Source organism: Takifugu rubripes, chromosome 20 (assembly GCF_901000725.2).
Source record: "Takifugu rubripes chromosome 20, fTakRub1.2, whole genome shotgun sequence".
In the NCBI taxonomy this organism is placed as follows: Eukaryota; Metazoa; Chordata; class Actinopteri; order Tetraodontiformes; family Tetraodontidae; genus Takifugu; species Takifugu rubripes.
The window spans coordinates 7,011,109-7,026,303 of NC_042304.1; the positions used below are offsets into that span (position 1 = coordinate 7,011,109).

Genomic DNA, 15,195 nt, shown 5'->3' on the forward strand with positions numbered 1-15,195 from the left:
CTCCATGTTTTGTTGCCATATTGGTGCTATAAACTCCTCTGAGAGAGAGGAATTTAAATAAATTTACCTTTGAGATGACTAAATTAAATAGTTTGGGATTTAAATGAGCTAATATTTGCTGTAGGGTGAAGAGGATGTTCTAAACTCTGCGTAGAAAGGAGATCTTGAGGGAGTCTGGTATGACTAACTGCTCGGCGTGGAGGGCGGGGGGAGGCGAGTAGGGAAATGTGACGGGGAACACTCGTCTGACGTCCATCAGGAGCTGCGGGGGCTGGCCATCAGAGTGTCCTTTGAGAAGACCCTGCCGAGACAGACCGCTGACGTGAGGCGCACAAAGTCGAGCGCGGGTCAAAACGCGACTATCGTGAACGTACCTGGATGGTCCGGATGAAGTTCACCGTGACTCTCTCATCGAGGTCACTGTGGGGGGTGTACAGGGTCAGAATCTTCACAATCTGTACAACCAATCAGAGGTCATTAGAGAGACGAGCACGCTGAAGTCACAAGTGTAAGCGTAGATGAGCAGAGGGCCACCTGCTGGCTGGACAGGGCGGTGCAGGTCTGAACGAGCGCCTGCGCATCCGCTTCGGTCTTTTTCCCGGTTTGTAGCAGTTGAACCGCCTGGATGAGGGGCTCTAATGCTGCAACAGCTCCCCCTGACAGCACGCCTCGGCTCCGCAGCCACTCCTCCATCAGGCTCACGTTGTATCTGCATGTCAGGGAAAAGAGGCTGAATAATAAATGGTTACCAAATTTGCAGTGGCATGCGTGGCTCTGACCCCCGCAGATAATCTGGCGTGTGTGTGTGGGTGTGTGTTTTCATCATACACACTAGGTTTTACTACCGAATCTGGATGCCACGGCTCCAGCAGCACATGTCCTTCCTCAGCAGCAGGCTGTTCAGGGCAGAAGCAGAGATATGGTGGGTGAGCTGGTGGAAGGCCTGCTCCATCTGCGTCCTGGGCAGATCCTGACGGGCCAAAGCCGTGTGGAGGGCTCCCAGTTCCCTCAGCACCGACGCCATGGTGGGAACCTCGCCGGCAACCGGCCTTGGGTCTGAGCCAGAGCGCTTCCTGGATGTCACCAGCTTGACTGTAGATGCTGACAGACCCGGGATGTTCTCGCTCTCCAGCAGGGCAGGAACTGGGGGAGGGCAAAACAGGCAGTTGGACAAAAAGCAGAGGGTAGAGCGCCGACATCACGGCCAGTGTCACGGCACCTATGATGCTCTGCAGGCGTTTCTCAGTGATGGAGAGGAGCTGCTGATAGGCCTGGATGCAGAGGTCACTCAGGGCTCGGATCAGGTCACTCACATTCATGCTCAGGGGAACCAGGTCATCTGAGTCCAGGGTCTGAACAGTCGTGGCCCCCCAGCACAACAGAGATTCAGTTTACAGTCGGTAATATGGTGAATATTTCCACATCTCACCTCCTTCAGGGAGTGCTGCGTCAACAGGTCGTGCAACAGGTAGACGTTCTTCAGCCACAGAGCAGTCATGTCCAAATCATTCCCATGTTTCTGCCGGGGAGGTGAAGGTGAAGCTTCAGCAAAGATAGAAACGTGCAACAGCCTGCATCCTTTTCAGACAATATATGATATTTAAGGTTAAAAAAAGGGTTTTAAAGTCACTTGTCAGTGAATCCTTGTCAGTGAGACCCTCCCGCCCTCCCCGGCACGAGCCTTCACGCTACGAAACTCTGGTCATACGGCGCCTCGAGCAGATTGAGGTTACCTTCACAGCTGCTTTCATAGCAGTGACAGCGGCGCTGCACAGCGATCGAGCCTGGACCCGGTCTCCGCTGCAGTCGGCCTGACAGACACACAGGAAGAGCACGCTGGAGGGCAGGCCGGGCGGCAGAGCCAGGGCGTTGTCCACACGCAGGTCTGGAGCAGAGACGGGGAGGTCGGGGAGCGCAGGAAACAGTGAGAGGAGAGATCGGAAGAGCGATGGAAAGGATTCTGACGAGCCACGGACATAACAAGGCTTAAAAAGCATGAATTTAGCGAGTGAACGAGTGGAACGATTTTAGAGAAACAAGGAAAACACGAGAGGGAGCAGAAAGCATCTCAGGGATGCCATTTCTGGCTGTTGGTGTTGTGGTTTTGTTGAAAAGTGAATAGCACAGTAAATGTTTTGCCAAAAACCTTAGCAACGAGGTCAAGTGAGAAGGTGTCTCATGCAGACTAAGAAGAGCCCAAACTGGGAGTATTAGGGAGAAGTTACAGCTCATGTGTAATGTTAAGAACTAAGGAGGCTTCGGTCCGACCTGTGATGAGGTTCTTGATCAGCTTGTTCTCGTCTCTCTTCCTACATTCCAGTAAACCACCTGCTGCTGCTGCAGGCTTCCTCTGGGGTAGAGAGGGGGTCGTCTCGTGGTTGGAAGTGGATGGGAGAACTGGAACCCAACGAATAAACCCAACGTTACCTATGCAGAGGTGAAGAAATAGACCCAGCAGAAATGGGCCGACGCAGCTTCAGATCTGTAGAGTTCTCACAGTGTGTCAGGAGTTGTCGGAGCGACGCTGCGCTTTTAAGCTCCTTCAGCTGCCTCCTTAGCCGGATGCACTCTTGCTCCCTGGCCTCCAACAGCTCCTGTAGGTGCTTGTCACATGCGCATATGTATTACAGTCTATTACCTCCTGGCATATGTAACGTCATCCCTGTCCGTACAGCTGATACCTGCGTCTGTGCACCAGCAGAGGAGCTGAAGATGGCCTGGCTGAGCTGCTGCTGCAGAGACCTCAGCTGTTCCTCCTGCTGGCAGCGCTGGCCACGCAGTTGACTCTCCAGGAACCTGGAACGCACAAATCACAGCGCCACACACCAAAACTGAGGTTCTGGAGACGTGAAAGAAGAAGAAGACCGACTTATTGGCCACCCGGACTGCATCGTAAGCGAGTGCCAGGTCCTCCCCCTTCAGCTTCACGGCTGGGTCTCTGGAGACATCCAGGTTCTCCATCAGTTGGTTCTGTCACACGATGAGACGATGTCACAGGTCGGAGGAAGCAAAAGGTCTCAGCAAGGGAATTTTCTCTTCACTGAACTCACTCACCATTGGTGCGTCAGACCGCCACACTGAAACTCTTCTCTCATCATTGGCAGAGGTCACGCTGACCCTGCGGACCTCCTCAGGGGAGGGAAAGGCAGAGGGGAAGGGAGAGAGAGAGAGGGGGGTGTTGGACTGGGGGGACAGCAGAGTGGGGGACGGAGGCTCAATGCTCAGGCTCTGAACAGAGTCGGTCCGTCTGTGACCTCTGTTGCCCTTTTTTTAGAAGAAAAGGAGACGGTTTTTAGACTCTGTGTGTGTGTGTGTGTGTGTGTGTGTGCGCACACGTGTGTGCACGCCTGTGTGTGTGAGAGCCAGAGAGAACCTCGGTAAGAAGGCTCATGTCCCTTAGATTGTCGTATCTCTGTTCCAGCCTGTTGAATTCTCTCAGGAGACCCTGGTACTTCCTTCTCTCCTCATCCAGCTCTGCCCTCAGAGCAGCACACTCCTGGGAGACAGCCTGCTGCATGTGCTCTGAGGACACACACACACACACACACACACACACACACACACACACACACACACATTGATTAATACTCTAGGTAGCAGATGGACACTAGGCTTTTTCAGGTCAATATATTAAGATAACTGAGACAACCAAAAATTCATTCATGTCCTTCTAGTCCAGGCTCAGGGACTGAAAGAGAAAGAACTCAAATCTGTGTTTCTTCTATTAACATTGAAAGTCTTTATTGAAAAATCTATATTCTAGGATGGTTTATTTGCCTGTTTTTGTCCAGTCCTTTTTTATTTTCTCTTTCCTTTATCTAAATATGGAGCCTAGTATTGGGTTGCATTTGCACACTGTTAAGCATCAGTCGGGCCCTTGTGGATCCCACAAGTGTGACTTTTACCTTCTTTTTCTTTCTCTGATTCAAGCAAGCGAGCTGAGAGGTTTTCTGCCTCTTTGCAGAAGACTTCCTTCTCTCTCTGCAGGCCCTGGACCTCCTTAAATACAAGAGAAAAGACAATAAAAAACAACAACAACCTGAAACCACTGTCGTTTGTCGGATGGGGAAATGTGCCTTTTTGAGTTGAAGGATCTCCTGGGCGGCCTTCTCCTCCGCTCTCCTGCGCGCCTCCACCTCATCCTCGCTGATGACGGGGCAGGGCGGAGGCTTCTCGCGGATTTCCCCCTCTAGCTTCTGGATGATCGCCTTCAGGGCTTCCAGCTCAGCGGAGGAGGCCTCTCGCTCGACCTGCAGTGTCTCTCTCAGAGCTGCGCTCTCTCTGGCCTGCACACATCGAAACGCAGCTTCGCCATCATGTTCCCGCTGACCTCATCCCAGATTCCAGCCGCCTGCACCCACCTGATAGTCGGCCTTCAGCTGCAGCTGCATCAGCTTGACCTCCATGCCCTTGTTGAGCTCTCTGAACCTCTCCACTGAGCGGGCCTCAGTCTTCAGTTTCAGCAGCTCCCTCCTGGCGGCCCTGCGGCGTGCGCAGCACTGCATGAACACCACCGCTGCACGTACTTGTTTGTATGCGCGCCTCGCCAGCCACCCACGCACCCTGGCCTGGAGCGACACGGCAGCCCGCTCTGCCACCAACTGCGGAGGGAGAGTTTTCAGCTCTTTACCGATTTATAATGTCAATATTCAGACTGTCAGAGAAGCAACGATCAAACACAAAGCCGGAAAAGCCAGCGCCAGCAGCTAATGGCGAGGCCGACACTGGGGTTAAACGCTGACCCGTCTGTATCTGCGGCGTGCCAGCGCACCCCTGGTGAAGGCCTGGATGGTGACGGTGGCCTGTCGGATCATGAGGAACAGCTGTCTGACCACAACCATGCGGTAGCTCTTCTGGAGCACGAGAGCGGCCTTGGAGTAGCGCAAAGTTTGCGCCAGGCTGCATCCAAATCCAGCGAGGGGTCAAAAGCAAAAGGGTTTTATTAAGTTCATCTTCAAACTGACTAATTGGAAATGCAGAAATGTGGAAATTTCTCCCTGCTAGACGTGTGTCTCCACTCACCGTCTGGCCAGGGCCCCTCTGCAGTGCTTCTGTATGGTGACGGCCGCCTGTTGGAGCCTGGTGTATCTAATCCGGGCCAGCCACCCTCTGACTCGGCTCTGGATGATCTCCGCGGCGCCGCGCAACCTCTCGGCTCTTAGCCTCTCCAGGAAAGCCACCTGACCAGCCCGGAAAAACACTTTAGTCTTCCCAAAGCAGTACTGGTCGGGGTCCGGAATCAGCTCAGGTAGGGCCTGTCTGCACAGGGCCTGGGCCCAATCCAGGTTCTGAGGTCCACGGAGCAGAAGCCGATACCTGCTGAAGAACTCCTCGTACGTCCATCTGGAGAAAAAAGAAAGTGAAGTTGTTGTTCTAACAGCCAAATATTTGTGCCGCAGCATCCTTGTTGCATAGCAACAGGCAACAAACCTACTCCTTCTGTATCAGCTACATCGGTAAGAGTCAGAACCCAGAAGGTCAGTACCTGGATGGATAACCTGCAGCACTGATGCGGATCGTCTCCAGCACACCACAGGCCCTCAGCTGCTGCACCGTCCTCCTGGGGTCAAACCTGGACAAGCAGCAGATTTCAGCTAACCCCCCCTCCCCCTACGGAGGTATCGCAAAATAACAAAGAGAAGAAGAAAGACGTACAAAAAAGCCTGTTTGAGATCGTTGGGCTTAATGCAGCGGACGTAGTGAGGAGTGGTGTTATTGAGGGTGTCCATCAGCATCTGGAGGGACTGACGGAACTGCCAGGACACACGCCGTTAGGAGCAAATCCAGCCCATAAAGCACATGAGTGCGGTCGTGAGAGCTCACCTGGAAGCCCACGGTCAGTTTGTGCTCTCTGGCGGCTCGTTTCCCTGAGCGGACGCTCCCGTTAGCCCCCGAGCTCAGGTTTCCCTGCTGCTGGAACAGCTCGGCCACCAGCTCAGACTAACACACGGACGCACAACGCACGCTCTTAAAAACACGGATGAAGTAATGAAGTCCAGTGTTAAACAAGCTACCTGACTGGCTTTCAGGATGTTGATCAGCTCCTCAAAGACCGTGTCTCGGTTCTTGTGCAGAAAGCCGTCACACTCGTACTGCACCTGATGGATACAGGTTCTGAATGTTGAACTGGCTTTACTAGCAGATGATTCGGGTACGGAGTAACGTTTAGTGTTTGAGTCTCACTGTGTCGGCAAAGTGCAGGACGATGAAGGCGCTGTTGGACATGCGAGGTTTGCGGAAGTGAGGGTGAGGTTTGCCGTTCAGGTGCTGGTCGTACAGCTTCTGCACCCAGCTTTCATCCGAGCCTTTGGGCATCTGCGGGTCAGAGACGAGAGCGTTGACGCTCCATCATAGGAGTCATCTTTGTTGGAGGAAAGAGAAGAGAGGCAGGGGCGTGGCGGACTGACCCTGCACTCCTCATCTAAGAGATCAAACAGGCCCAGCTGCCCTTCGATGAGACCGATGCACTGCTGGTTGTCGCTGAACTCGATCCTGTTCCAGGCCAGCTCCTCCCGGACGTACTCCTCCTGCTCCAGGTGGAACACGTGCTGCAGGAAACACACGACAGGACACTCAGAGACCAGAGCACAGAGATGACAAAGTCATCGCCTGCCTGAGTGTTAGCAAAATAATTTAAAAGTTATTCGATTTTAATGAAATTTTGCAGAAATGTGGATAATGGACCAAGGAAGAGTTCCAGATTCTGGAGGGACTTTGGCCAACGACCAAAGCCAAGATTTCTCGATCACAAAGCAACCTATGGACTTTTTTCTAGTTGTTCTGTTATTAAATCAGGAGCGATTACACACACCCACAGGTGCCAAATTAACAGTGGAAAACTGAGACAGACAAGAATGTTAGTTTTATTTTAGTTTGAATTCAACTGCAAATCACTGGTGTTGGTCCAGTTTTTATTTTTGAGACAATACGTAAACAAAGCGCATATGAAGAGCCCTAGCACGGACTCGTGCAGGACATTTGTTCACATGAGGATTCGTTATTAACACACACGCTGGAGTTTGTCCAATAAACTGGACTTAAACCAGATGGACTCATGTAAACTGATGCTTTTCAGATGTGACAGGCGGGTGCATCAAGACTAGAAATGAGCTGGAATGAGTCCAAAACCCCCCTGAGCTCCAGAAAAACTGGGGAAAAAACCATCACTCTGGCATTTACTGTAAGAGACCCGACTACAGGTTTGAAAGTGGTTGTGATGTAACAAACGACGCCTAAAAATCCAGCAGATGATGCGCGTGGGCGCTAATCTGGTGCCGCGCCAGCGCGCGGACAGGACAGGCGGACAGGCGGGCGGGCAGGCGGCCTATCGCGTAACTCACCCTGTTGAACTGCTGCTGCAGTTTTTCGTTGGCGTAGTTGATGCAGAACTGCTCGAAACTGTTCCGCTCAAAGGTCTCGAAGCTGCTCCGACAGAGAAGACCTGGCGTAAGATTGACTCGTATTTCAACAACTACTAAAGAAGAAACGAAGCTCCTGACTAACCCATAAATGTCCAACACCCCTATGAAGGACTTGGGCCTCCCTCTCTGGGTGCGCAGGGCAGAGTTGAGCCTCTGGACGGTCCAGGTGAACAGCTGACCGTAGACGTGTTTAGCCAGTGCGTCTCTGGCTTCCACGGCCTGCTGAGCAGACATGGGTTTAACCAGCATCTCTCCTCCCACAGCCAGCCTACGGTGACACAGCCAGTGGGCCATCTGTGGTCCCTCCACTCCCAACAGCTTGGAGAAGACGGCTAGAGAGCGGTCGTCCGCCTGGGAAAGCACAAACGGTTCGGTTAGCCTGTGTTACAGACGCTGGGGCCGAGTCTCGGAGGAACCTTGAGACTTCTCTGACATCGATGGAGCTCCGCTCAGAAGTCCTTCCCGCTGGCGTGGATGGTGATGTTTCCCAGGTGCAGGATGGCCGCCAGGATCCTGAAGAGCTCCATTTGCTGGTCGGGCTGAACACCTGCAGGTTTAACAAGTACAACGGACTGATATTAAAGTCTCCAAAATATCCCCCAGTTGTATCAACCAATGTAGGCTTTGAAGGTTTTTGAAAGTTTTGAAACGTCTGTGGGTCTATACTGTCTCTACCCAGAGTGGTGAAAGCACTGCGGGTGCGTTCCAGGTCTGACAAATCATCGGTGCCAGGAATCTGCGTCTCTCCACCTTGGTTGGTGTAGCGGAAATGTTGGGGGGCGTCTGGAAGAAAGGCGTTGACCTGTTATCGGACGACTGGCCGGAGACCGAGAGGAGTCCCGGTGACGTGACGTGTCTCACCGAGTTTCAAGGATCTCATTTCAGGAAGTTCTCTGGAAGCGCACAGCTGATAGAAGATGTGGTAGTTTCTCTCTGCCGAAGCCTGAAGCAGAGGGAGACGGATGACCATCAACATCTCACCTCACCAACCCAACAAAGGTCAGAAGGACCAGAGTTTAGCATCGTCCTGGCTGATGCACTAACTTGGAAGACGACCCTTGACTTCTCCAGGAGGTACGTCCTCATGTTGGCCCCGATGATGTCTCCTTTTCTTCCGAAGCCTATCTCGATATACTTCCCAAAGCGACTGCTGTTGTCGTTTCGGGTGGTTTTGGCGTTCCCGATAGACTGCAGACAGACACGCCATTGGCACCAGAACCGCTCACTCAGTCCTCAAGGATGACTCTGCTCAAGCGTCCCTCACCTCCATTATTGGGTTCGAGGCCAAGACTTTCTCTTCCACACTGGTCTGCTGCGCAGCTCCACCCACCACAGCAAAGTATCTCATGGTGAACTTGGCAGAGACCGTTTTCCCCGATCCAGACTCTCCGCTGATGATGATGGACTGGTTCTTCTCCTCCCTGCACAGACAGACAATGAAAGGAGGAAGCGAATCCTCACCCAGCTCCCAGGGTTGGACCGCTGACCTGGTCATGGTGCGGTAGGCGTCTTCAGCCACAGAGAAGATGTGCGGTTCCATGTCGGCCATGTCCTGACCGCTGTAGGCGTCAATCACCTCCTCGCCATATATGGGGAGCTGGTCATACGGGTTGATGGCCACTAACACGATTCCTGAAGGAGAAGAATAAAGTGACCACAGTCTGCTCAGCAGAAATTATTTATTTATTTATTTAATTCATTTAAAATATCAGTGGTTGAGCCCTTTGAGTGCTGGAGTCGTGTCCCGGATTTAACCTTTGACCTACAGAGCAATATAACAGAGTTTATGAGCTGCAATTACGCACAGAAGCACACGGGAGCTCACCGCAGTAGGTGTAAATGCTGTTGTAGTCCAGGAACCGAACCCGGAGGTTGTGCAGAACGGCGGGTTCGTGGAGGAAGCTGAGAGCCGTCAGATCGTTTTCACCCTCCAGGATGTCAGGGTTGCCCAGGGGTGGGAGGTCAGAGGGGGTCGCCACAGGGTAATCCACCTCCTGTCAGTGGTGATGGAGGTTAGCAGTTTCTGGGATTTCTTTTTCTTCCCGTTTTTAGATCTACTGTCACCTTTCCATCAGGGAGCTGCAGCCGTAGCGTCCTGCCCCCAGGACGGTAGTCCTGAAGGATCACGGCTGACGCCCATACTGCATCTGGGTCTGGAACCCACACACTTGCGCCCTAACAAAGGAGCAGATCATGACATATCAAACCCAGAAAAGCCTTCTGGCGCAGCACATTCTGCAGCTCTGACTGTGTTGTGCAATATTCCATTTTCTGTTTTAAGACTTTTCTTGAAACACTTCCTGGCCTCTCCCAGGCAAGATATTTGTCACCCATCAGCATAAAAGGATCCTAAACAGTGTTAAAAATTAACACTGGTCATCACACACGCACAGATTAGCCATAATTGCCTTTTAACATATCTAAACCATCTTTTAAACCCTTTTTTTAACTTTAATCCAATTCTTAGTTTTGTTCTCAGATACAACATAAAATACAGAAAGGTGACAAAGAACTACCAGTTTAGAGGTGTGATGAGCTTCATGTTAAAATCAGAATTCTTTAAATAAGACATCAGCGGTGATGTTAATGGGTCCATTACCTCCTCCAACACAGCTCTGAAGTCAAGTCTTACCTTGCTGTACAGCTCCAGCGAAGACATTTTAACTGCCCCAAAGCCGAGACGTGCCCCCAGACATCTACAGGAAGGCTGAGTGTCCCCCCTACACCTGTGTGAGAAGCACTTTTTGTCTGAGACAGTCAGCTGCACTTTGTCCAGGCTCAGGGAGGCATGAGGACAGCCGGGTTAATAATCTGTGACGGGATGCAGCGGCAGGATGGAGGGATTTATCTTAGTTGGCATTTTAATCTTCTCCCATTGACTCACTGACTTATTTAGTTTCAGCTGCTTTTCCTGCTGCCATTTAGGAATATTCACATTTGGAAGCACACATTAAAAAAAAAATCATTCAAAAGAACATACGCAATACACATACATAATTCATCCATCTCCATTTAATATACAAAGACAATAAAACACACAATTTGCCGTCACTGATTTCCTGTGTGGGAAAACGAGGAGGCAGCTAGTGTGGCAACAAATTTTAAAATAAGTTGATGGTGTGACTGAAAATTGACACAAACATGTTTTAACCAAGTCACTGAGCACCTGTGATGTGTTTAAAACAATACAATAAAGGTTTATGCGTCATGGCTGACCCTGGGGCTTCGACCCCATTATGTGTACCATTTTTATCTGAACAACGCAATAAAAAAGGAGACATTAAATTACACACAACCTAACCATGCTCTTCAAAATGTCCCCTCTTTGGTCAGCACTGACTCACAGCAGACATGGCGAGAACTTTTCCTTCACGCTGCAGCAAGAAAACGCGATTCTGTCGCCCTCTAGTGGATATAAACGGAATTCAAGCTGCTCCATCCGTGACCAACAGTCTGTAGGTTGGCACCAGCACAGTGTTTTATGTCCAACTAGCAAAAGGAGTGTATGATTTAAATCAAGGAGGATACAACAAAAATGGAAAACATTCATTTCCAATTGGCCTAAGCAGATTAGTGTTGCAGTGATGGAAGAATTGACAGGATGATCACAAAAAAAAATAAGAACATAGTCAAAGCCTTTAGGTAAAAAAATCAGGCTCATTGGCCCAACACTGAATATAACTGTAAGCAAGTCACTTTCAAAGAGCTGCATTTCTCAGTTTTAAAAAGTCCAAAATGTCACGGTGAACACTGAAAAAGCTCAGAAATGCGTTGGTCAGCTGGAGTTCCACTCCGGTGGACAATGATGAATGGACACCTCTGATACTGAAGCTTCTCTGCTTCCGCTTGTGCATGATGTTGGGTTAAAGTTTGAGTCAGGTATGAGGGGACGGCTTCTCCGGGGCTCGACTTCTGTGGGGTTCCCGCTGCTCATGGTCATGTGTGCAGGCTGTCAACGCGGCTGCGTGGATGTGAAACCCTGCAAACCCAACCAGAATCAGGGGAGACCTTCTCAGGCTGCTTGACATGGCGAAAGGGAGATGCGCACCTGTGCTATACGCTCTCCATCTCCTCGCTGCCGTTGCCCTCCTCCTTCAGAGCTTCTCCTTCGTTGGCGGCTTCCTCGACATGGGCCAGCATATCAGCCATCAGTGCCTCCTCCAGCCTCTTCCTGACGCTGTACACCAGCTCCTCCTGTTTCCTACACACCAACACCACAAGGAGCCGTTACAGCGGGCAATTACAGCCGAATCCACCAGTCAGAGGTTGGTTGGTTTTTTTTTAATTTATCAATGAGTGTGAAGCTAGGATGTCGTCTCGTAACAGGTTTTTAATCGCGTGGAATCACTCTTGCTGGAATAATCATCATTTGCAGCTCTGCACGTCACCTGATGTCCTCGTCCGTGACGATAAAGGCCTTGCACAGCGGCTGGGCCGTGTTGAGCCACACTCCAGGGTTCTTCTCCACGGCCGCAGACAGCTGACCAGTGATGGGGGCGGCGCTGGTGTGCAGAGCGCTCGCGATGGCCGACAGGAGAGTTTTATCAGTGCAGCCTGGGCCGACGCCTGAAGGACACGATCGATGAGACATTCAGTGCATGATTCTCTCGGCCTTTAGCACCTTTGGGTGACAGATGAGCGTTAAACATCTACGTGGTTACCTTGAAGGCCTTTTGGCAGCTCCATTGTTTTCACCAGCTCCTCGGCGATGTCGTAGGCATTCAGACCGCTGAGTTTCTTCTCCCAAAACAGCTGCAGAAAAGAGAGTTTCACTGAAGTTGCTGAGAAGGTCTCTGGTCTACAAACATCACGTCCAGGTCCAGTTTTGGATGACGACAGAGACGAGCAACTCTCCCCTGAGCGGCTCTAAGCTGACCTGTCTGGGCTGGTCGACGGCTTTCTGAGGGTCCGACTTCACTTTGTTGTTGGGGTGGTTTGTGACCTTTGTGACGGGCTGCTTGAAGATGGACGCCGTCTGCCTGACAGGCAGTGATGTGTTCAAGTCAGGTTTGCCCTGGAAGATTTCAAACAGTTTTTGATTTATTAAAGGAAAATTAAAAGATGGACGCTGAGCATGTTGACGGTATCGGTTTCTGGGGTGATACACAGTTGCTGCGTGAGGAGGTCAGCAGCATCCTCGTCTCACCTTGTTCTGGTTGTTGTTGTCATACCGCAGTCTCTGACGGTTCTTGTTCAGTTTGCTCATGAGCATCTTCCCTGTGCGAAAGTCAAAGGAGCTGAGGTCCATCTGGTTACCAAGGTAACGTGCCAGCTGGGGCTTGCTTCGAAACTTCTTCCCAGACGGACTGACAAGTAGCAAGATGCAAGAAACAAGAAACCGTATTATTGTTATCACCTGATGAAAAGGGATAAAACCCCCAGACACAGGGGACCAAAACACACACACACACACAAACCAGCGACCACAACATGCAACAAGTCAGAAGCAAACAGAAGCAGTGCACATCCAAATAGGCGATAACACCAAAAATCACATCATGAAATGGATGCAGTATTTGATGAATGCTCCACTTCAGCCCTGCTCCCTACGACAGGTTGCACACATGTACGAGTCGTAAACCCTGACCCAGACCCCCCGAAGAGGACAGTGAAGACGATGTAAACATGGCGGTGCCAACATTTCACCAGATGTCTCATGGAACCATTGCAACCCCACGTGCGGGAGCAACAATGTTTGAGCCTGAGCGATGAGCAACAAAAGGAAGAACCGTGGGCGGATACGTGCCAGTAACTCATGCAAATGTCTGATCTAGCACACAGCACAGTAACAGCGGTATGATGGTACAGTTAGCCTACCACAGACTATACAACCGACCCGCCTCCCCCCTCTCTTGCCTCTGTTCCTCATCTTGCTCTTCTCCTCTGCTAAATAAAACACAAGTCTGGCGTTGATTCACTTCAACAGGACAGAAAATTGCATTGACTGAGGACAAATCAGAGTTTTTATTCATCGCAGGCCGCGTCAGGCGGGAGCCGCTGCTACTACTAGCCTGCGCGGTCGGACAAACTCCTGATCCCGACACTGGTGAGTGCAGCTGGCCTGGCTGGCTCCCAAACTTTATAGCGTCCTCCCGTCCTCCTCATCTCACTCCTTTGTGTGCCGGTGTCTTGTGCATATACTAGTTATCGCAAGCGCCCCGTGTGTTCAGTACCTAAAGTAATAGACATCGCTTTTTCCAGCTGACAAACCCGACTTTCTGGTCACTTCTTCCATTTTCCAGCCCTTGGGGAGAGCAGTGCAATCCCACCTTTTCTTCTCCATTTCCCACGCGTGACCTATTTAAGACCGTTAAAAGTAGATATCTAGAGTTTAAAATGTAGAGGTTTTAAAGCGGTGGAAGCCCGTCGCCTTACGCTTTTGTTCCGACCATATCACAACATGCGTGTTGGCTAACGAGCTCTCTGCTAATCATATTTCTTTGTCGTCGCGCAGATCGCTCCGCCGCGGACCTGAGCCATATCACTACCTGGCTGCCTGCGCGGGGCGCGAGGGCTACATCCGCAAGGAGGACGCTCGACGACGGACGTTCACCGCGAGGCAACGAGGACAGGACAGGAAGTGGACTGTGCTGAACGTCACAATAAAAGCACACGTTTGTTTCGGGAATTCGAATTGCCCGGCGTATTTCAGCCTACTCCCGCTATTTAGGTCCATGTATACGTTTAAATTAAACGTTGCATGTTGTTAATATTTGTCTGTATTATGTAACACGAAGGTAAAACAGAAAATAAAACATTTATTTTGCAAATTCACCAAGCTTTCCTGAAGTCTCCAAGCAATCTGAAGGGGGTCATTTTAATATTCTATTTTCCCCCCAAATTGGATCAAGTTAATGATAGAAAATAAAAGAAGATGTTGGTGGTAATCCGAAATATTAAACCGGAAGTCTTGTTTCGTCTGCGTCCCCCTTGATGCTACTGAGCGGGACTACATCAGCGTTAACCTATGGGAAACATAAATTACCCTCCTGTCACAAATAGAGCCCGGTCTGTATACGCGAAGAGCTCAGTGGCAACACATGAAGTAACATAATTTAGTTTTGCAAAACAAGACAAACGAGGGATATTTGCAAAAAAAAGAAGTGTTGTTCTGCCTGCAACACTAATGCAACTTTAGCGTAAACTAGCTCCCTGAAATTGAGCCGTTTAAGCACAACGTCCATCATTCAGAGCTGCAGCCGGCTTTTCATGTCCGAGCAGAGTAAACCTCACTAAATCCACGCTGACATTTTTGAATAGCTATGATGTTGATATGGGTTCTTATGTAACAAAATTGCAAAAGGGGGAAAAAAAACCACTTTTGTGCGATTAATATTTGCGGTGGACTAGCCCACCGTCGCAGTGGCTGACAGCGACTATATACTTCATATCAGCCCGGCTATAACGGCGACGTATACATTTATTACAATTTGAGGGGCAAATTCCTATAAAAAAGACGTAAAACGGAGCTGAAGGCCACGGCGTTGTTTTTTTTTTCCCTTGCAAAATGCGGGTCCGCCGAGTGCACTTGCTCATTTCGGAATGAAAACGACACATCGCGCAACAAACGCCGCATTAAAAACACGATTCTCGACGGTTTCTTTCGGCAGTGAACGATGTACTTACTCGTTTTTATCCATCTTGGACACAATATGAGGTTCTGACCCGCTCGCTGTGTTAAATCCCTTCTCCCCACTCCTCAGCCGAGTCTCCTCCCCCTTCAATGGGAGAAATGAAGACAATATTCAACGCAAATGTCGCTGTCTGTCTGAAA

At 50.5% G+C, this 15,195-nt stretch overlaps 2 protein-coding genes across 10 annotated transcripts; both read right to left on the minus strand.

The window, feature by feature from the left end:
* Nucleotides 1-5: 5 nt before the first annotated feature.
* LOC101064135 (unconventional myosin-Vb) lies at nucleotides 6-10,171 on the minus strand. The gene is given in 36 exon segments (XM_029827976.1): nucleotides 6-301; nucleotides 375-455; nucleotides 535-709; nucleotides 846-1,143; nucleotides 1,220-1,352; nucleotides 1,430-1,519; nucleotides 1,734-1,885; nucleotides 2,269-2,397; nucleotides 2,498-2,594; nucleotides 2,682-2,796; nucleotides 2,870-2,970; nucleotides 3,055-3,264; nucleotides 3,374-3,522; nucleotides 3,906-3,999; nucleotides 4,077-4,286; nucleotides 4,362-4,601; nucleotides 4,743-4,899; nucleotides 5,023-5,343; nucleotides 5,486-5,572; nucleotides 5,656-5,753; nucleotides 5,824-5,940; nucleotides 6,015-6,098; nucleotides 6,184-6,315; nucleotides 6,408-6,548; nucleotides 7,341-7,422; nucleotides 7,504-7,772; nucleotides 7,855-7,875; nucleotides 7,877-7,968; nucleotides 8,097-8,204; nucleotides 8,283-8,364; nucleotides 8,466-8,609; nucleotides 8,686-8,842; nucleotides 8,909-9,053; nucleotides 9,247-9,415; nucleotides 9,486-9,596; nucleotides 10,054-10,171. Coding segments are annotated over 36 exon segments (4,980 nt in total). The 5' UTR covers nucleotides 10,081-10,171; the 3' UTR covers nucleotides 6-139.
* Nucleotides 10,172-10,413: 242 nt separating this feature from the next.
* Nucleotides 10,414-15,193, minus strand: mbd3b (methyl-CpG binding domain protein 3b). Of its 9 annotated transcripts, none has more exons than XM_029827982.1 (8): nucleotides 15,048-15,144; nucleotides 13,278-13,307; nucleotides 12,568-12,727; nucleotides 12,298-12,435; nucleotides 12,083-12,173; nucleotides 11,810-11,987; nucleotides 11,470-11,622; nucleotides 10,414-11,400 (listed from the first exon to the last, which is right to left on the minus strand). In XM_029827982.1, exons 1-7 carry the CDS (start codon nucleotides 15,059-15,061, stop codon nucleotides 11,475-11,477), a joined length of 759 nt encoding a protein of 252 aa, XP_029683842.1. In that variant the 5' UTR covers nucleotides 15,062-15,144; the 3' UTR covers nucleotides 10,414-11,400; nucleotides 11,470-11,474. The 9 variants fall into 9 exon arrangements, with proteins under 9 accessions (XP_029683842.1, XP_029683840.1, XP_029683843.1 ...); XM_029827980.1 differs by having other exon boundaries at nucleotides 13,239-13,307; nucleotides 15,048-15,098; XM_029827983.1 differs by having other exon boundaries at nucleotides 13,278-13,304; nucleotides 15,048-15,076.
* Between the last annotated feature and the right edge of the window lie 2 nt (nucleotides 15,194-15,195).

Bases quoted from the DNA above. Each gene is read 5' to 3' on its own strand.
- mbd3b (XM_029827978.1), bottom strand. From the start codon at position 13,704: ATGGAGAAGAAAAGGTGGGATTGCACTGCTCTCCCCAAGGGCTGGAAA. The intron at 12,174-12,297 runs GTCAGCTTAGAG...TCTTTTCTGCAG, and splicing joins CCGTCGACCAGCCCAGACAG to CTGTTTTGGGAGAAGAAACT. The intron at 11,623-11,809 runs GTGACGTGCAGA...GTTGGTGTGTAG, and splicing joins GTCACGGACGAGGACATCAG to GAAACAGGAGGAGCTGGTGT.